Below are 21,674 nucleotides of genomic sequence, written 5' to 3' on the forward strand. Positions count from 1 at the left end.
TACCATGTTATACACCTTGATCACATTCCATCCTTACTTGCCCTAAGCTGGAAAAGTCCCAATGTTGCAACGTTTCCCTATAAGGGACTGCTTAGTTTTGGATGTCCTTTTCTGCACATTTTCCAGTCCTACAATTTTCCCCTCCTTTAATTTCTGACTTCTCCTCTGACCCAGCAGGGACCCTTGACCCCCTGACCTTTCCCCATCACCATTCCATTTTTATGGTTGAACAAATCCTCATAAAAGATAATTGTGAGGGAGAAGATGATCTGGAACTTTCCATGCAGCCAACGATTCCCCCCACTCAGAATAACAGCCACTCAATCGAACACTCTCTAATTCCCCCCGTGGGACTTTTCATGTCTTGCTCTTCCGAGGGAGTAAATGAGGAATTGACTAATAAAAATCACAATCCTTGCCTTGTTAATAACTCATATTGCCCTTTGCTGTCAGAAGAGGCAGAGAGCCTGCCGCTCTGTTCAAAAGCTCATCAGAACGGGATGACCTTGGTGTCGAGAAAAATGGCTCCATATGGTAATGTAATCACAAAGGAGAAACATTATTCTCCTATAGATTATCCCCTCTAGAAATCTTAATAAGAGAATCATCATGTTATAAAAAAGAAAAAGGATGGGGTGGGGGGTGGGGAGAAAGAGTTGCAATTCCAGGTCATAAATCTGACTTCCTCTTAACCCCTTTCTTTCAGAGGTGGAGCATGCTTCTCTAGTGATTATGCTTGCAGCTACAGTCCTTTCTAAAAGTTCGCTTGGTAAACTAGCGTGTTTAAATTGCTCAACTTGCATCCACATAGACATACTAGGGGCTGTGCTCCTCTCTCAGCTGAACAACCCCTTGCCATTTCCCCATGCCAATGCCCTAGAGCAAACTTGGCCCTCCAGATGTTTTGGGACTACAACTCCCATCATCCCTGATCACGGGTCCTGTTAGCTATGGATGATGGGAGTTGTAGTCCCAAAACATCTGGAGGGCCGAGTTTGCCTATGCCTGGCCTAGAGCTTCACCTTCATGCCTCCTCCTGTTACCCACCCCTTTTCTGAACCCTCTTGTACACAGATCACCCCCATGGTAACCTCCTGCATCTTCTTCCTCCCAAACAGAAGCACACAGAAAGGTTGGGGGTGGAGCGATGTCAAATATATATATATAAAGTGGATTACAAAGAGAATAAAACAATAGAATTTTCAGTAAAAAACATTTGAAAGTCAAAATTGGCAAGAAACTAAAAAATATATGAAAACATACACCAATGTGCTACATGTCTGAGAAGGCTTCTGTAAGCAAATACTGTTGTTGTTGTTGTTGTTGTTGTTGTTGTTGTTGTTGTTGTTGTTGTATATTTATATGTCACCCATGTAAATGGGTTGCCCCAGCCACTCTGGGTGGCTCCCAACAAAACATTAAAAACACAATAGGACACCAGCCATTCAAACCTTCCCCGAACAAGGCTGCCTTCAGATGTCTTCTAACAGTCAAATAGTTGTTTGACATCTGATGGGAGGGCACTGCAAAGCGTACAGGGAGGGCACTTGCCTGAAGTCCACAGGCAGGGAGTTCCAAAGTATAGGTGCTGCCACACGGAAAGATTGATTTCTTACAAAATCAGAATAGGTATCGTGTGGCACCTTTAACAGTGCCAATTCCATGGATTGAAGCAGTCAATATATGGGCATATATGGGGTAAGTCAGAGATAAGCCCCCGCCCCCCCAAAGCTATTAAGAGCTTTGTTTACTAATAGTAACACCTTGAGTCTGATCCGGTAGCAAATCAGCAAGCAGTGAAGATCTCCGAGCACAGCTGTTACGTGCTGACAGTTCCTCCTTGTGTCGCGTCCCGTATACTGCTACAAATTAAAATTAGCCAACATGTCGGTATATCAGCCATAAAGCCGCAGTTCCAGAATGCAACAGGTAGCTCAGGGTGAAAGGAACATTAAGAGTGCAATGCTAGCCCTTCTAACACATTATTGCTCATGTACCTAAATCCACCCCTTTCCTTTGCCTCTTGTCATTTCCAACAGGAGCAAAAGCATTAAAGAAGGAGGAGGACTGAAGATGAACCAAAATGCAAAGTCCTTCCTTCTCCATCCTCTCCTCTGCCCTGGTAGCTTGAACCTGGCTGGGCCTTGGATATGGTGGTTGGACTGCCATTACTATCCACCATCTCCAGTTCCTTCACATGGCAGCCGAAATTGCTTCCCATTCTCTTGTGCCTTCCACTCCTGCCCCAGTATTTTAAATATCTCAGATCCGTGTCTCATTAATGCTGCAATTCTGAGTAAGAAGAAAGGGGTGTGTGGATGTACTACTTCTTAGGTTTTCTACCAAACAGGTTGCTATGGTAACTCACACTCACATATACCCCTAGCTGTTGATGCTGATGAGCCTGAGATCTAAATGCTAGGCTTGTTTCCTTTCCATAAATTAATCACATTTTAAATTAACACATGGCGCTGTGTCATGTTCATTAATTTGTGCATGGAACTAGATACGCTGGCTTTCCTTCGTTTCTTTCTGCTATCCTTCCATCCCCCACATCGATACTGTAAAGAACTGGGTGCCAGTCACTGCTGGAAATAGATATATTTTTACTCCCGTGTTGGAGATCACCAGTGTCCAAACTAATTGCTCCCCCAAAGCCCCTCTTGTCCCTGGATGTTTAAGGCCTAATGAAATAGTGTCTGACTTCTCAAGAATGTGGCCGGCTGAGATTGTACTTGGATGGGTAGAGTTCAAATGCCTCTGTCTTTAGCTCATCTTCCACTCAATTGCTCTTACAGCCTCCTGACTCATAGGTTGTCCTTGGTGAACAAGATGGATGGGAGTAATGCAAGAAGGCATCATTTTCAGTTCCACCCTGAATTCGCCACATTACACGCTGTTTCCCTTCCTCTGCAATTCGCCTTCTGCCAAAAACTGTCCACTGAGGCAAAATTCCAAAAGGTGACATTGCATTATTCCAACTCATTTACTTCAGTGCAAAAGAAACGCAATGCAAAGGGGCAGGGATGGGAATGCAATAAATTGCGTATCATTTACAGATTTAAAGTAACAACAGCAGTGAGTGCTGACCCTACTTGCGAGATTGATTTCCATTCCAGACATGGGACAAATAAACAAATGTTAGGAATTTTGGCTTTTGGATCCTGCCTTCGTCCGAATTCCTCTCAAGCAGTGAGAAAACACTTGGGAGGAGCAAAATCCTTAAGCAGCGCTGGGGCGCGTAATGGAAATATTAAAGGGCAGCTTTAAAAGTAAGGACATTGGACTTGTGTAGAATATGAAGAAGATAGAAAGCCAAGTTGTGGACCACAGTAAGCTTTGGAGACTGAGTGATGCACCAGGAAGAGGAAACAAATAGGAAAGGGCAGCTAACAAAGACCCTTAACCATAGGAGTAAAGTCCTGGGTTCTCTGAACCGGAGGACTGGGGTGAACATTTGGATTTGGAGAACTGAGTCAAAGCTAACAAAATGAATTTCAATAGGGACAAATGTAAGGTTCTAGAATTAAGCAGGAAGAATCAGCTGCACAAATATAAGATGGGGGGCACCTGGGACTGCCTGTAGTACATGTGAAAATGACTGAGAGGTCTTAGTAGACCACAAGCTAGAGTGATGCAAAAAAAACCCCACAAATGCTATTGCTAATCTGTGCTGCATCAACAGAAGTATAGTGCCCTGATCAAAGGAAGTAATGGTCGCTGCTCCATCCTTGGTCGGACCACACTTGGCCTACTGTGTTCTGGGCATCACAATTTAAAGCTATTGACATGCTGGGATGTGTGCAAAGGAGGGTGACCTAGATGATAAAGATTCTGGAAACCAAGTCTCATAGGGAACGGTAGAGGGAGTTTGATATGTTTAGCCTGGAGAAGAGAAGACTGAGAGGTGATATGATAGTCATCTTCAACTACCTAAAGGGTTGCCACAGGGTGAATGGAGCCAGCTTGTTTTCTCGGGGGGACTAGGATCCAAACCAATGGATTGAAGTGACAAAAAAAGAGGTTCTGACTAAACATCAGGAAGAACTTTCTGACAGTAAGAGCTGTTCAACAGTGGAACAGACTCCCACTAGAGATGGTGGACTGGAAGTTTCTTAAGCAGACATTGGATGGTCATCTGTCACGTATACTTCGGTTGAGATTCCTGCATGGCAGGGGATTGGTCTAACTGACCATGGAGTTCCCTTCAAACTCTACAATTCTATGGTTCTGTTATTCTGTTTCTGAGAATAGTTGGGCATGCCTCCTGTCTGAAAGCCTGGAGAGATAATATTAGACAGCATAGACAATTATGCACTAGATGGACAATTGATACATTTCAGTATAAAGTAACTTCCTAGGTTTCTAGCTATGTAGTTAAAGCACTGTCTAGTTTGGCTCCTGGAATTCAAGGGCAGATTTCGCCTGAAACAGCTGAGGGCAAATGTATCATGAAAGCAACATACCATTATGCCCAGATCATAAACCATTTCCCTCTTCTTTTGGAAAACGAGGTGGGGGGTGCTCCAATGACAGGAAGATTACAAGGGCAGAAATATTACCTCAGCTCTGAATTTGATTATAGAAGCTTTTTTTTTAAAAAAATCAATCAATATCGAGCCTCTGTGTAAGTTTGCCTATTCATAATATTGCATAAATTTGATTAGGATCATAATTATATGTTTGCCTTTCCATATAAACTTGAGGACTTGTCTCCCAGAGGAAGAACTGGCAAAACAACAAAAGCTTCTTATCGCCACTGAGAATTCACAGTGAGAGACTGTTAAACACCTGAACTGGCAATCATGCACAAACAGCGGGGATCTGAAATGAAATAGTGACTCCAGTCACTAAGGAAGGGTCACTGTGTGAGAGTCACGCTGCAGTTCACAAAAGGAGAGGGATCGCTGAATAAGAGGGTTCTGCCCCACTAACATGTAGTCTGAATAGCTGTAAGGGAAATGGGTAGCAGAGGAGTACAGTTATTCAAATTCCCACAGGTACTCAAATTCTGGACGATGGTTTGTCAAGAAATGACCAAAATATTCCACCCCAGTTTCACCACAACTTTGTTTGTTATATCTGTGGGATGATCAGCTGAAGGGTTCCAGCTCTCAGGGACTCTAGATATGGTTGCCAGAACCTCAATTGCCCCAAAGTGAAACACCTTACAGGAGTTGTGACTTTTGCTTTGGTATGAAAATATGTGGAGTTTAGCAGGGGTGGGAGGTGGGGCTACATGTTACCAAAGACTTGGAGGAACCTGAAAAATTCTATGGTGTTTGGTAGGATTTTATATACAACAAATACGGACATACAGGACTCCTTCTCTGTGGTACAGTGTGAAATATGACTTTCCCAATTGTCTTTTAAGTACCCTACTTATTTCTATTATTCTTATTGATTTGTCTGATTTTGCTGCTTCGATAAAATACTATTTTAAGACAGGGCTGCCATATGGCTGGCTTTTTCCAGACGTTACTGAAATTTCAAAGGTGGAACTGAAGTCTGGGGGAGAATTTCCAAAAGGTGGCACTTTGCCCTGGATCTTTGGCAATCTTTTGTCCTGGATTTTACTTTTTGAAATATTTCAACCCTATTTAAGGGGGGAAAGGAAGGGAATTGGTGGTCAGGTGTGGTGGAAGGGCAGTTGGCAAAGGGGGAGTTGGGGTTGAGGAATGGAGAGAACAGAGGCAGCAGCTCTCGCTCTCTCTGTGTGTGTGTGTGTGTGTGTGAGAGAGAGAGAGAGAGAGAGAGAGAGAGAGAGAGAGAGAGAGAGAGATCCAGCAAGCAAATTCCGTTGAAGAGAAGCCTCAGCTTAAGGTGCAACCACCCAAAATTTCCTTGATACTGAGAAGTCTTTCGTTCCTGCTTCAATGGCTTTTGTGTTCAATATAGCACAGGCTTGCTGAAGCACAACCAAGGGCAATGCAGAGTGTCAGAGACATAAAGACAGCATCCTGCTAGGTCACGGTGGCGGCGGCAGCAGTGGCGAAGCAGGGCCCGAAACCAAGTAGAGCATTACCGAGAGGAATAACAGCTATTTCTAGAGGTATAAGTCAAGCTCCGTCCTCTGAAAATGCAAGGCTGATCTAAGATCCGTTGCCTTTTAAACTTATTGAAAGGGCAGCTAAGGCAGAGATGGAGGGATTTTCATTTGTTTCATTCCGTTACTTTTTTCTGGCTCATATAGAAAGGCCAGAGAAATTCAATTTAACTTTTGCGTTTGAGGTTCAACCTTCCCCATTCACACTTTCTGAATCAATATGCAACCCAAAATGCAGCCGTCCTTCAAATAGCCGCGCTTCTCTGAATTTTGCCATGCAGTTCTCCAGGCACGCAATGGTTAAAGCATGTGCAAAAATTGCAAATGTAAGTGAAAGCAATATGCAGAAATGCATTACATATATTGGGCAAGATTGCATTAAAAAATGTGTATGTGAGTTCGTACAAAAATGCTGCTGAATTTTCACAAGGACTGTTTAATAAATAATGCACAAACTGATGTAGTAATGAGTTATGGTGAATTTAAGATTGGAAATATGGGAATCAATGTCTAAAATAATTAAATAACCTGTTCCGATTTAACCACAACTGTCTTTTCTGTGTAAGTGGATGGACAGCTTGGAAGCTAGTTGCTCTAATGAGCTTTTGATATGGATGTCAGCTGCAGCTAGAAGAAGAAGAAGAAGAGTTTGGATTTGATATCCCGCCTTTCACTCCCTTTTAGGAGTCTCAAAGCGGCTAACATTCTCCTTTCCCTTCCTCCCCCACAACAAACACTCTGTGAGGTGAGTGAGGCTGAGAGACTTCAGAGAAGTGTGACTGGCCCAAGGTCTCCCAGCAGCTGCATGTGGAGGAGCGAAGACGCGAACCTGGTTCCCCATATTATGAGACTACCGCTCTTAACCACTACACCACACTGGCTAGGATTCCAATAGCCCAGCAATGGAAAACCTTGAAAACTCTGCATTTCTCCTTGTGCTATTATAGAACATATGGACTCTGACTATTGCAGGGGGGAAATGCACATGAACCACATGTTTCTAAGGGGATGGAGAATGCAGAGCATTTATTGCTTCAGACTTGGAGGTACAGCATTCACCATAAACACCAGAACATTCACCATAAACACCCATTCCCTGCCATGGGTGCCATCCTATAATTTCTGTTGCTTTTAATTGCTTTTAATTCCAGTCAAGAGAATAGGGCAGGGGAGGGAGGGAGGGAGGAAGAGCTGCCCCATTCTCTTGACTGTCATTTTTAAAAGGCAATAATATTCCAATCGCCTCATAAGCTTTGTGCAAGCAAATTAGGACAAATTCTGCATAAAGAAGTCTGGGAGACCTGTTGAAGAGAGCCCCAGACACCCCACTGAGAAGAAAGGACACAGCAACACTGACAGATTCTCCATGTCCTCCCTCCCAGTAAATTAATTTTGCTGCCCAAGTGGCAGGGAGATAGGAAAAGCTGCTCCAAGTTCATTGCACAAAAGGCCAGATCAACTTTTGCAGAAGGAGAATCTGACAGACTGTGACCTCCGAAGCAGCTTCAATCTATCACCAGCTGAGACATTTTCCTCTCTGGAAGTACAGAGGAAAGCCATATAAATAACTTAAAGTGATGGGGGGAGCACTGGGGGCAGCAGAGAGAGAGCACTGAAAATCAGCTTGCTTTTCCTCATTTTATTGGGCAGAGTACCTGACTTTATGATTGCTGTTTCTGAAACATCTGACAGCTCTCTGACAGGTATAGAGGTGTGTGTGTGTGTGTGTGTGTGTGTGTGTGTGTGTGTGTGTGTGTGTGTTTTAAGACAGGCATAGGCAAACTTCGGCCCTCCAGATGTTAGGGACTACAATTCCCATCATCTCCGACCACTGGTCCTGTTAGCTAGGGATGATGGGAACTGTAGTCCCAAACATCTGGAGGGCCAGAGTTTGCCTATGCCTGGTTTTAAGGCATCAGTGCTGGATCTCAAAGTGGTCCAATGTTAATTTCAAATTTGTATATATTCACAGGGCATCCAATATGTACAGAAAATTTTGCTATGCATTCTTTAACATTCATGTGTTCTTTCATTAATATTATAGAATCTGTAGCAAAATGGCTATTTATTTATTTGCTTATTTCAAAATATACACTCTGCTTTTTGAGGAGCTACTTTGGCAAAGTGGCTTGCCATCTCCAATAAAAGCCAAATTCACCTGTCACTGAAAAGAAAATACAGAAATGCAACATGCAGGACAACTAAATGATAGACCAGAATTAAAAGTGGAACACACACACACACACACACACACACACACACACACACACACACAAAATGTAATACAGAGTCAATATAATACCTTCCGAATGGGATAGCTCAGTTGGTAGAGCATAAGACTCTTGATCTCAGAGTTGTGGGTTCGAGCCCCATGTTGGGGCTAGATGACCCTCATGGAGTTTGGGGCTGGACTAGATGACCCTCGTGGTTCCTTCCAACTTTATGATTCTATGAGATTGTCAAAACAGTTGTAAGACATCAAAAGCGGCTGGGATTTTAGACTGCAGAAATAAACTAGATTTAATTAGGGTAGGTTTTGTGGGGTGGAAAGGACAACTTTTCAGCCAATGCAGTGTTGGGACTTGCTTCCCTTCTAAGGAAGGGAAGAGAATTCAGTGGGACTAAAAGTAGGAACTGGAAAGGTTGCAGCCTAGGAGTCCCCCAGTCTAGAGTTCCAGTGGAGGCAGACGTACCTTAATCCTGGATACTCCATTCCCTCTCCCACCTTCTTTCCCCTCTCTTCTTCCTCCTCTACTACCCCAAGAGTCAATCAGCGTTCAGCGGCTGCTGAGCAACCTCAGTCCTCAATGGGCTGTTTAGGGGAGGGGATCCCCCCTTTAGTATTCCCCTAACCCCAAATAAGCTTTTACTTCTAAACACCTTGTGGCTTCCCTGACACTGCTGATACCCCCCTCTAGTGTCGTGTGTGAAAGCATATCCTCCAACAACCCACAGATCAAAATTGGAACACTCATTTTTTTGCTTCTGAGCTCTCGCGAGAGTGAGAGTCCAAAAGACAGGGCATTCTGGGATCCCGGAATGACTTCTGTAATTCTGGGATGTCCTGCTCAAATTGGGATAGTTGAGAGGTGTGTGAATGGTGCTGTTTCGGCAACATAAGCAGCAACACTTAACCCTGAACATTGGAAACAGGTGGATTACTTATTGTGATTTATTGCTATTTATGAAATTTCTATCCCAGCCCTAACTAAGAACATGAAATGCATCTGTTGGATGAGGCCAATGGTTCTTCTGGTCCATCTTCCTGTTCTCGCAGGGGCCAGCCAACTGCCCTTGAGAAGCCTGCAAGCTGGACACAAGCACAACATTTCTCTCCCAGTGTGGTGTAGTGGTTAAGAGCGGTGGACTCGTAATCTAGTGAACCGGGTTCGCTTCCTTGCTCCTCCACATGCAGCTGCTGGCTGACCTTGGGCCAGTCACACTTCTCTGAAGTCTCTCAGCCTTACTCACCTCACAGAGTGTTTGTTGTGAGGGGGAGGAAGGGAAAGGAGATTGTTAGCCACTTTGAGACTCCTTAGGGTAGTGATAAAGCTGGATATCAAATCCAAACTCCTCTTCTTTTTATTCTCCTTCTTCTGAGGTCCAGTGGGGCGGGCCTTCTGGCAGTTCTCTCACTGCAAGAAGTCAAGGGAACTAGGCAGAAGGCCTTCTCAGTAGTGGCACCCTCCCTGTGGAACGCCCTCCCACCAGATGTCAAAGAGAACAACAACTACCAGACTTTTAGAAGACATCTGAAGGCAGCCCTGTTTAGGGAAGCTTTTAATGTTTGATGCATTACGGTATTTTAATATTTTGTTGGAAGCCTCCCAGAGTGGCTGGGGAAGCCCAGCCAGATGGGTGGGGTATAAATAAATTATTATTATTATTATTATTATTATTATTATTATTATTATTATTATTCCTCTTTTTCTTCTCCCCACCCGAGATTCCAAGAAACTTTCAGTGGATGTGGAGCAGTAGTTATTGTGGCTAATAGCCATGGATAGCCACACCCTTCATGGGTCTAATCCACTTTTAAAGCCATCCAAATTGGTCACCTTCCTGAGGAGCCCAGAGTGGCAAACGCACAAACAGAAAAACAATTCCAGTACCCTTGGCATTTGACACCTGAGATGCAGGTTTTTCAGGGCCCACCCTATTCCTGCAACTGTAATCAGTTTTAATTCTAGTTTTAATTCTGCTGAATTCTAAATTGTTGTAACCTGGGACCTGCCGGTAAAAGCTCTCTACAAAAAGATTGAAACTTGGAGCCGGAGAATGTTCTGTGAAAGCAAATATAAGTTTGCATTTTCATCTCCCTCAATGCTTATGCTTGTGTACAAGAAAAGCTCTTTAAAGCGGGAAGGGAGGGGGAGATAAGCCTCCCACAGCAGCCGTCTTAGGTTTGCTTAATCCCTTATTATTTATACATCACAGAGTTTTGTTTTGGTGGTAGAAACTGATGGATATTAGTTGGCAAGCAAAAAAGCTTCTATAAGGAGCAGATGGATTGCCTATGCCTGTCTCTTATCAATGGAGAGTGAGAGTTGACTTGCAGAAAAGCCACATTAACCCCATAATTAATTCTTTCTTTTTTTAAAAAAAAAATCTTCCACTTGGATCCCAAATTAGCAATTCTCACAGAAAATTATGCAAGCCAACAATGTGCAATATTACCGCTGCTAACGACCCTAATGGGCAATTGTTAAAAGCTTCGTTTCTCCAAGAGGGACAGGAGTAATTTTAAGCTGATGCTCCATTAGCAAACTATCGACCGCTGGCTACCCTCTCCTTCCATAGCACAGGCTTTGAGATGAAAGGTGTATAATTCATTTTGAAAGGGAAATGAGTGATAACGTTGTGAAAGCACAAAGCTTCATATTTTAAATGCATATTTTTCTTTATTATCTGAATGCGGGAAGCACAGTTCCAGCAGGGGTCTTACTCACTGGTAGAGCATCTGCTTGGCATGCAGAAGGTCCCAATCCTTGGCATGTCCAGGTATGGCTGGGAGAGACACCTCCCTGAAGCCCTGGAAATCCACTGCCACTCAGGGTAGACTGCGGGGAAGAAGAAGAAGAAGAAGAGGAGGAGGAGTTTGGATTTGATATCCCGCCTTTCACTCCCTGAAGGAGTCTCAAAGCGGCTAACATTCTCCTTTCCCTTCCTCCCCCACAACAAACACTCTGTGAGGTGAGTGGGGCTGAGAGACTTCAGAGAAGTGTGACTAGCCCAAGGTCACCCAGCAGCTGCATGTGGAGGAGCGGAGACACGAACCCGGTTCCCCAGATTATGAGACTACCGCTCTTAACCACTACACCACAATGGAGAAAAACTGTGCAAAAATTACGCAAAATGGGGCCAAATATTTTCCTATTCTAAGTGTGGGTAGAAAGTATTGCCCTCATTCTAATTTATCTGTCAGGTGTGGTCACATCCATTCTTAAGGAAATCAGCCCTGAGTGCTCACTGGAAGGACAGATCCTGAAGCTGAGACTCCAATACTTTGGCCACCTCACGAGAAGAGAAGACTCCCTGGAAAAGACCCTGATGTTGGGAAAGATTGAGGGCACAAGGAGAAGGGGACGACAGAGGACGAGATGGTTGGACAGTGTTCTCGAAGCTACCAGCATGAGTCTGACCAAACTGTGGGAGGCAGTGGAAGACAGGAGTGCCTGGCGTGCTCTGGTCCATGGAGTCACGAAGAGTCGGACACAACTAACCGACTAAACAACAACAACGTGGTCACATGTAGCAGAAGATCCTTGTCATCAGGTAACTGCGGTATCATCCCACTATGAGCCGCTGGATTGTACTGGCCAAAAGAAGAAGAAAAAACATTCTTTTTAAACAAAGAAAGGAAGAAATTGCATCAAGCCTCCTTTTCCATAGGGTCAGCAAACAGAAGCAAAATGGAGCAAAGTGTTGCTAGAAGAACCAAGGCAGGGATGTAGGAATGCTTCAAGCAGCTCCCTGGTACTTCCATGGATGCAGGTGGCGCTGTGGTCTAAACCACTGAGCCACTTTGGCTTGCCGATCGGAAGGTCAGCAGTTCGAATCCTCATGACGGTGGTGAGCTCCTGTTGCTCTGTCCCAGCTCCTGCCAACCTAGCAGTTCGAAAGCATGCCAGTGCAAGTAGATAAATAGGTACTGCTGTGACAGGAAGGTAAACAGTGTTTCTGTGCACTCTGGTTTCTGTCACGGTGTCCTGTTGTGCCAGAAGCGGTTTTAGTCATGCTGGCCACATGACCTGGAAAGCTGTCTGTGGGCAAACGCTGGCTCCTTTGGCCTGAAAGCGAGATGAGCGCCGCAGCCCCATAGTCGCCTTTGACTGGAATTAACCATCCAGGGGTCCTTTACCTTTTTTTAACCTTTACTTCCATGTTGCATGTCCAGAAGAACTCTACCCAACCCACCTCTTTGAGGTCCTATTGACATCATTTTCCTCTCCAATGTCAGTCTGGGATGGATTCTGTTATATATTCAGTGGTCTGTGTTTGCCTGAGCTTGAGTCTGGACTCAGGATTCTGAGTTCCAGATTCCCAGTGAAGGCTTAAAACAGGCACTAACAAATCTGCCTGCTTTGCATTATCACAATTTCTCATCTTTCTGATCTTGATTTCAGTTCTCTGTGTTTCCGCATAAGTTTCCAGATTGCCATAAAAAAAATACCCAGCATTTTAGGACAAATGCACACGTTTCTGAATGCAATTTTGCTCAATGTGCATGTTTGGCAATCCGTCCCCCCCCCCAATTCAATTCATTTATATTTAGATTGCATTCATATGCTATGCACACCTTCCCAGAATATGCACATTTGGTTAGAGCACTGTGAAAAGTGTGAATTTCGAAGGATGGCTGCGTTTCAGTTTGCGCTTTGTTTTGGGAAGTGTGAAACCTGAAAGGAGCAGATTTCTCCCCCATCTCTACATAGAAATGTATATTTAAATATCTGAGCAGAATGCACTTATAACTTGTGAAAATGAGATGAGCTATACATAGACCGATTTGTCCATTCTAAATTCCATGGGGAGTTGACAACATAATTAGACATTGGCTATGAAGGAAAGCAGTATGTGAGAGCACCTGAGTGCTAGGATATTTGTGGAACATTATTTCCTTGTCCAGATGAGGGCAGGATTCCCTCATATCTTGTGGATTTCTCTCAAGGCAGATTTAACATAAAGGGGTTGGCGGGTGCCGGGAGTGTTGCTGAATCAATGCACATAGCATTCATTGGATGTGGATCTCACTTTTTTGCATCAGGACCAGATTCCTGCTTGTCAAGGCACTTTTAGCATGGAAGTTTTTCTGTCTCAATTTCTCTGTTTTCTTCTTGCTGTTATCCCTCTCTCATCCTGGAGTTTGAGCCATGGGGATGATTGGTGTGACAATTTTTTTTAAAAAATGTTTTTTTTTGCCACATTTCCTGTAGCTCTTCACCCTCAGTAAAAGCTGGTGGAATTAATAAGATTGCATAATTGTGTTAAGAGGGGAGGGGAGGAGAGGGAAAGGGAAGGAAGGAAGGAAGGAAGGAAGGAAGGAAGGAAGGAAGGAAGGAAGGAAGGAAGGAAGGAAGGGGAAAAAAAGAAAAAAAGAGGCTTTCTCTCTCTCTCTCTCTCTCTCTCTCTCTCTCTCTCTCTCTCTCTCTTCCTTCCTTCCTTCCTTCCTTCCTTCCTTCCTTCCTTCCTTCCTTCTTGTCATGCTGAGACATGTATTTCTTATTGGTCAGCAATGGATGCTGCCTGCCTTGTAACGTTTTTGTAAAACCTGGACTTGAACTACTTCAGGCTCCAGTGAACTAGGACACACAAAACACTGGCTGTTTCCCCTTAACATTGCAGTGATTGCTATCTGTTTGTGCTAGAACCACTTATTGGGGGGGGGCTGCTAGTGATAGTGTTGTGTCCAGTGCTAGCACTACTCAGGGTAGACCCATTGCACCATGAACCACCTACATTACTCATGCTCATTCATTTCAATGGGTCTACTCTGAGTCGGACTGGCAAGAGACACAACTCAGCAAGTTTATATTTCAGACTGAAGTTATTGTTGTGGAATCATTAAATACAAACAGAGTTCCCTCATTGGGGAGGCAGATGCACTCTGTGCATGCTCAGACTGTATATTTCTCAGGCTCATAATTCCAAATCATGTCTCCCCCTGCTCTATTTAAACCTCTTAGGATGTTTCATGCTTTGATTGAGTAGCAAATTACAGAACATTTTCCTTCTTAGTAAGCCAATTGTGTAAATTTTATGAATATTGCCTTAAAATCTTTGAATTTTAATTCATTTTATTCTTTTAAAGTTCAGTTTCAGATGGACAGAAGTGTTTTCCTTTTTACCACTATAGATACATATATCAATGATGAGAAACAAAAACAAAACAAAAAAATGCTGCTTAGTGATATGATGCCCTCCACAAGTCTGTCTGTTTATTTGTTTTATTCCACTTATGAATCACTTCCCATACAATATCTCAAAGTGATTTCACAGCAAAGCATCAACAATGAAAAACAATTCCATATGGGGGAAAAGCAGTTCCATACGTGCAAAAACAATAATAAAAGAAAACAATAATGGGGGGGGGGAGAAATTCCATATATTAAAAACAATGAAAAATGTCATATGCAAAAAAAGACTTTCAAATCCAATATGAATGCAGGCTAAGATGAAGCTTGTCAAAAAAGGAAGGACTTCAGTAGATATTGAATGGCATTCCTGATAGTAAGTGCCACCATGCTAAAGACCCAATCCCAATATTGCAGATGTGGGGAGCCTTTGGTCCTCCAGATGTTGCTGAACTCCAACTCCCATCATCCTTTGCTCTTGGCCATACTTGCCGGGGCTGATGGGAGTTGCTGTTCATTGGCATTTGGAGGATCAACTGTTCCCAACCACTGCAAACCCATACCAAATGGACCTCCTGATAAGACGGCATCTACAGGAGTCCACACACCCATGCTTTTAGTAAGCACTCTCCCAAACAAGAAAAACAACAGAATAGTAGGATGGGGGGACAGTAAATACTGGGGTACACAGGAAACTGGGGTGGTGGTAAAGGAACCTGCTGATAGGCAGCAAAAACCAACAAGGAACCAAGGAGGGAATGACTTGTGGTTTCAGTTGTCTCTATAGCTTAATGAACTGCATCCAATGAAATGTAATCTCAGAGCCACTGCCTATAATCTTTGAGTTCTTGGAGAACAGGTGAGGACCCTGTCAACTGGAGGTGGGCAATTGCTGCCCCCTTCTTCATAAAAGGGGGGTTGGGGAGAGAACCTGGGCCACTACCAACCTGTCAGCTTGACATCAACTCCAGATGAGGACCTGGAACAGATAATTAAACAATTGGTCCACCTCCCAACCTATCAATAAAGTAATATTTCCCAGTCTCATGGTTCTGAATAAAGGGATGATTTAAATAGATAGCTGCCTTCTACTGAGTTAGACCATTTCACCATCTAACTCAGTATTATTCACGGCAGTGCTTTTCAACCTCAGATACTTCAGTTACTTTTGGACTGCATTGTCCCTGATCAGCCACCCCTAGTCTCAAGAGCTCCCCTCTTGTCTTTTCTCCTTAGCTGTGCAGTCGCTACACACCTTGAACGACCAGATCTCAGACTTCATCATGAACAAGGCCAAAGCGCTCAGTGAAGATGACAACACCTTCCTGCCCAACGAGAAAGACACACTGAAGAACTCCATGGCGCTCATGAGACACCTCTTAATGGACGCGCAGGTATGAAAGCAATGTGTTGTCCTGCCAATTATTGCTATTGATTTTCCGATATAAACCCAATTACACAAATTAGTTCCAAATTAATACAATTTTGTTAAGAGGCTTCCTGCGCACCGTTCTTGATGGACCTTTGTGATCTAATATTACTGTGTTTCATATTCTTATTTATTTCTATTGCATTCCTTTTTTTTCAAAATTATCACATAATTAACAGCTGCACTCTTAATGATTTCTATTTGTGCTATTATATTATTTAACCCCCCCCCAAAAAAAAGAGGCTTCAAGTGAAGAACCATAGCTTTTTCCTTTTCATCCTGCATCCAAAAGTCAGTTGTTGGCCTTACATGTCTCTCTGATGTTTTCCTTTTTCTTGCGGCATTTGGGGCTATCTCTCAACATGTTGGGACATTAGTAGCCTTGCATGCATCACAGATGTAGGGAATGGGTTACCTTTTAATGGGAAGTGTCAAAAGCTGTGGTGATGGTGGAATGTACATAAGAAGCGTTTGAGCACTGGGGCCAGCAATCCTATGGTTCCTAAGAGGGAATCCCAGGGACTATCAGAAGTATTGGGGATGCTTCCAACACTGTCACTATTTGCAGGTGGGATTCAATCACAATTCAGGAACCAGACATTTGAGAAACCTCCATATCACCCAGTAGATCAACACCCTGTAGTTCGCGGCAGTTTGCAGGAGAGTTTCTCCTGGAAGTTCCAGAGATCTCAGAAGCCCACTCCATAACAACTCAGAGCAGAGTTTTTCACGTGGCTGCCCCTGTTCTGTGGAATAGCATTCCTATTTCTGTTCCGTGGGCTTTCATAACCTGATAAATTGGTGTTTACTATGAGCATCTACTCAACAAATATTTATTACGGTCATAGACCAGCATTTGAAATCTAAAAAGCACTTTAGAAAGCTTGTTGTTGTTGTTTAGTCGTTTAGTCGTGTCCGACTCTTCGTGACTCCATGGACCAGAGCACGCCAGGCACTTCTGTCTTCCACTGCCTCCCGCAGTTTAGTCAAACTCATGCTGGTAGCTTTGAGAACACTATCCAACCATCTCATCCTCTGTCATCCCCTTCTCCTTGTGCCCTCCATCTTTCCCAACATCAGGGTCTTTTCCAGGGAGTCTTCTCTTCTCATGAGGTGGCCAAAGTATTGGAGTCTCAGCTTCACGATCTGTCCTTCCAGTGAGCACTCAGGGCTGGTTTCCTTAAGAATGGATAGGTTTGTTCTTCTTGCAGTCCATGGGACTCTCAAGAGTCTCCTCCAGCACCATAATTCAAAAGCATCAATTCTTCGGCAATCAGCCTTCTTTATGCTCTCACTTCCGTACATTACTACTGGGGAAACCATAGCTTTAACTATACGGAAAAGGTATTAAAACACTAGGTGAATATAAAAGTCTGTAAGAATTTAAAAGAAGCTAAAAGAATTCAAAAGAAGAGTCAGGAACATTGGGCTGGTGTGGAAGAGCACAAAAGGTTGATATATAAAGGTTTTAACTATCATTTACAGAGCACTCTGATATGTTCATTAAAACTGATTTGTGGCACAAGTCATCCTCCTATGATTCTCAAGTGCTGCTGTGCAGATCCCAGCAACACTATACATTGCAGCAGGATCGGCCTCCGAGAGCAGCAGGGAGGTACAGTATACAATTGTCCTGTGCACTCTGGGTACTTTTGAAGTAGTGGGGAAATCAGGTTGGTATGAATGTCTCTGTAATACAGACATTAGAGAAGGACATGATCTACCATTTCTATTTGTCCTGGGTCACATGGGCATTGTCTATCCAGGTAGTCAATCTTCCTGTATCGGCCTTCAATAATGGCTGAGTGGATGGCATAACATTGAGCCAGGGTAAAAGCCCTTTGGTGTTCAGGGACTTCGATGAGTCTCTACTTTCTTTTAGTCTTGCTTTCAATCATGTATGTATTTATTTTTAACTGTTTCTAATTATCTTGTGTTTTAATTGCCTATGGATCAAATTGTAACTGACAAGCCAATAGGCACCGTATCTCTGTAGCTGCTAAAACGGATGGTTTTCATTGCATTCTTTCCATTGCATTCTCACTAGCCATCCAAAGAGAGTTGTTGCTAACAACCCATCTCTAAAATTGCCCATGCTGGGGGTATTCATAAAAAGATAAATGTGCCAATCATTTTTCCATGCTAACGAACGCACCTTATGATATAAGCGGATGTCTGGGAAATTAAAACCACCACCAGATATCAGCAAGTACATTATGTTCAGAGAGAAATGTGTTAAATATGTAGAGACCTCTGGACACCAACAAAATCACCAATTATTGTGCAAAGCAGGTGATCTAAAATTGGCCGCTAGTACTATTTCAGATTTTGACAAATTTAACGGTATGCACTGAAATACTACCAAAAAAAGTAATATTTTTTATTAATTCTGGTATAGATGTTTCAAATCTACTAATAAATAATAATAAATCATCAGCATATGAGGCTATTTTAAATCTTACTTGCACATGAACAAAACCACGAATTCCCCCAAGATTCAGGAACCTTTCCAGGAGTTCCAAAAATAAATCAAATATCAATGGAGGCAGAGGGCTGCCTCCTAGTGTATCAAATACATCCAAACCAAAGACATCCAAAAGAATTCCATTTCTCCCTTTTTGTTATTTAGAGGAAGAGGCATAAAATTCTTATGAACTTTATAAATTCTTGAAGAAGTTGAAACTTGTCCAAAGTAACAACAGAAATTGCCAATATACTTCATCAAATACCTTCAGCATCCTAAGATTTAAGTGCAGCTGCAGCTATTCTATATTATTTATGGCCATGGAATTGGATACCAATCTTAGATGATCCACTCCCTGTCCATGCTGCATAAAATCCACTTGATTTAAAATGTACTACAGTTGATAACCAGTGTCTGAAATCTATTAGGCGAAATGGCTGTTAGCATTTTAACACGAACGTAAATTAAATATATTGCTCTATAGTTTACATAACTTGTATGGCCTTTGCCAGGCCTGGATATAAGAGAAATATAGGCTCCATAGGTTGACATTGGCAAGCCTATTCCCCCCTTTTCCCCCGTTTTCCTTAAATAATATGCTTAGGCAATTAGGGGCCCCCAAAAAATCTAAATATCTCTTATACCATTCTGTAAGAAAACCATCTGGTCTCGTTCTTCATGGACTTCATTTTATGAATAACACTCCATTTTTTTTCAATTTATTATTCTTATTCAGTCAATAGGGTTGGTGTTCTTCCTATATAATTTTAAATAATTCCTAAATTCTAAATTTATTTCTGGAAAGCTCAGAGTGCCAGGCTGGTGGTTGCTGGTGTAAGGTAAAGGTAAAGGGACCCCTGACCATTAGGTCCAGTTGTGGCTGACTCTGGGGTTGCGGCGCTCATCTCGCTTTATTGGCCGAGGGAGCTGGTGTACAGCTTCCAGGTCATGTGGCCAGCATGACTAAGCTGCTTCTGGCGAACCAGAGCAGCACACGGAAACGCTGTTTACCTTCCCACCAGAGCGGTACCTATTTATCTACTTGCACTTTCATGTGCTTTCAAACTGCTAGGTTGGCAGGAGCAGGGAGCTCACCCCGTCGAGATTCGAACCGCCGAGCTTCTGATCAGCAAGTCCTAGCTCTGTGGTTTAACCCACAGCGCCACCCACGTCCCTGGTTGCTGGTGTACTAGATGCCAAACATCAGCCAAATTTGGACAGATATATTTTTACCATTGACCTCACCGAAAGTCCCAATTTTACAAGGAGGAGCTCTGCTATCTGAAATCAGATAAAGAACCCACCAATGTCCTCTACAATGTCCTGTAGAGTGTAGGTAGACCACTGTTATTCTTACTCAAACGGAACCCATTGAAATTAATGAACACAGCTGTCCTAAGCCTTTTTGATGGACCAAGTGCATAGGACCACTATTGGGTAAAAATCATTGATCTGATCTGGTATATAAGGCAACCTTCTGCAATTCCACCTCTGCCTGGCTCCAACATTCACTGTTCTGTTTGCTTTCCAGTGACAAGCTCATCTTCAGCTATTTACCACTGCAGGGCGGGCGAGATTGAAAATAGTAACACATACGCCAGCTGTGTGGGCAAGAAACAAGTGGAAATATAGCTGAGTGCTGCTGATGTGCTTTCTTTACTGAGTTGCAGTAATGAGTGTTCGCATTCTGCAGTAGCCAAGCGGACCTCCTCTTAGCCATGGAGACAGTGGCTGTTTTGTAAAGCGAGGCTTTTTAACCTATTCAAAATCTTCCTCTGCTTGGCAGCCTTGATAGCTACTCCAGCATAGTTCTTCTTTCTACAGAGACAGTTAAATAGCCTGTGAGATGGCCTTGCCACCCCAACCCACTCCGCCCCAGTCTCCAGATATCATTCCCGCCATGGACTAACCCAGAGAAATGTATAAAGGCAACCATTCTTCTCTCTCTCTCTCTCTCTCTCTCTCTCTCTCTCTCTCTCTCGCTGTCTCCCCCCGCACCCAGCTTCTGGGTGATCAAACGAGTTGTTGTCAAAAGGAACGAAATGTTGTGTGACCTTTTGCTGTGTGTTTGCTCTGCAGTGGTGACAAGGACGCCTTTCATGCCCTGGAATGACTCTGGGTGGGAGGCAGAGTTGGAATCGGGGTGGGCAGGAGCAGCTGGTGAGATGACCCAACTTGTTCAGAAGTGGCATTTAGGTCGAGCAATTAAAGTAAAAAGTGATCAAGCCGTGCAATCGTGCAGTTGCTTCCCTTTTCGGCAACGGACGGGAACATACGCACAAACACCCGTCTAAAGATTCCTGCGCTCAAAAGAACTGCGGAATTATTAAGCAAACTGAATTAACGGCATGTGTTCCATATGGCTCATAGGGAGCAAGGGCCTTCTCACTTCACTGGTCCCATTCTAGCCTCATTCATTACATCACAAGATTACTGAGAATTTGGGGCCATGTTCCTGGCCTGACCCCTGGCACTGGGCATGCAGAGGTTGCAGCTTGGTGGTACAGTACAAGCTTGGCATGCTGCACGTCCTGGATTCAACCCTGTGGAAGACCCAGGAAGAGTCCCTTCCATTGAGTAATGGCAATCCTGAGCTAGATGGATCGTTTAGCTGGAAGACCCTTTGGATCCCTTCCAACGCTACAGTTGTATGTTTCTATGGATAGTATCATCTTGTTTGGCTCATAAACAGCATTCACAGCTCAGTGACTAAGCCCTGGTTTTGCATGCAGAAAGTACCAGGTTCAATCCCAGGCATCTCCAGGTGTAACTGGGAACAACTCCTAGATGCAACACCTTGGAGGGATCACATCCAATCGGGATGTGCAATGCTGAGCTAGGTGGACCAACACAGCTTTCCATGTGCATCTATGCCTATGCCAACCTCCACCCAGAGAAGCCCAGGAATGTGTAGGCCACCTTCCTAGGTGCTTTAGGGAAGTCCCTGAGTTCAATCCCTGACATCTCCAAGAAGAGAACCTTGCCTGCAGTCCTGGAGCTCCACTGCCAGTCAATGTACTGAGCTAGATGGAACAATGGTCTAAGGCTGCTTTCTATATGCTAAGTGTTGCTCAGCAATAGGATTCTGTTTGATAAGGGTGCCTGTTTGCACCAGTGTCTTGATTATATGCAGTTGTATCTTAACTAAGTTGGACTGAAATAAGACATCATGAAATTAGAGGAGCTGAGTTAGCCATGTCCATTCCTTTTTGTGTGTCTACTCTGAGTAAGTTACAGATAGGTAGCCGTGTTGGTCTGCCATAGTCCAAAAAAAAAAAAATCCTTCCAGTAGCACTTTAAAGACCAACTAAGTTAGTTCTTGGTATGAGCTTTCGTGTGCATGCACACTTCTTCAGATACACTTCAGATACACTGAAACAG

General features: G+C 43.5%; 2 protein-coding genes across 2 annotated transcripts in view; both read left to right on the plus strand.

Moving 5' to 3' along the window:
* The window catches only part of LOC310711436 (uncharacterized protein), a 38,714-nt gene extending 18,803 nt beyond the window's left edge, over positions 1-19,911 (plus strand). Inside the window, exons 2-3 of the mRNA XM_083513370.1 lie at positions 15,637-15,794; positions 19,825-19,911. Of these exons, the coding sequence (XP_083369496.1) occupies positions 15,637-15,794; positions 19,825-19,827 (161 nt within the window). The 3' untranslated portion in view covers positions 19,828-19,911. The remainder of the gene's footprint in view (positions 1-15,636; positions 15,795-19,824) is intronic.
* PDPN (podoplanin) overlaps positions 1-21,674 on the plus strand; it is a 170,729-nt gene that overhangs the window by 113,109 nt on the left and 35,946 nt on the right. The window lies entirely within an intron of this gene.

This window comes from Podarcis liolepis (genome assembly GCF_965112155.1).
Source record: "Podarcis liolepis genome assembly, chromosome: 7".
In the NCBI taxonomy this organism is placed as follows: Eukaryota; Metazoa; Chordata; class Lepidosauria; order Squamata; family Lacertidae; genus Podarcis; species Podarcis liolepis.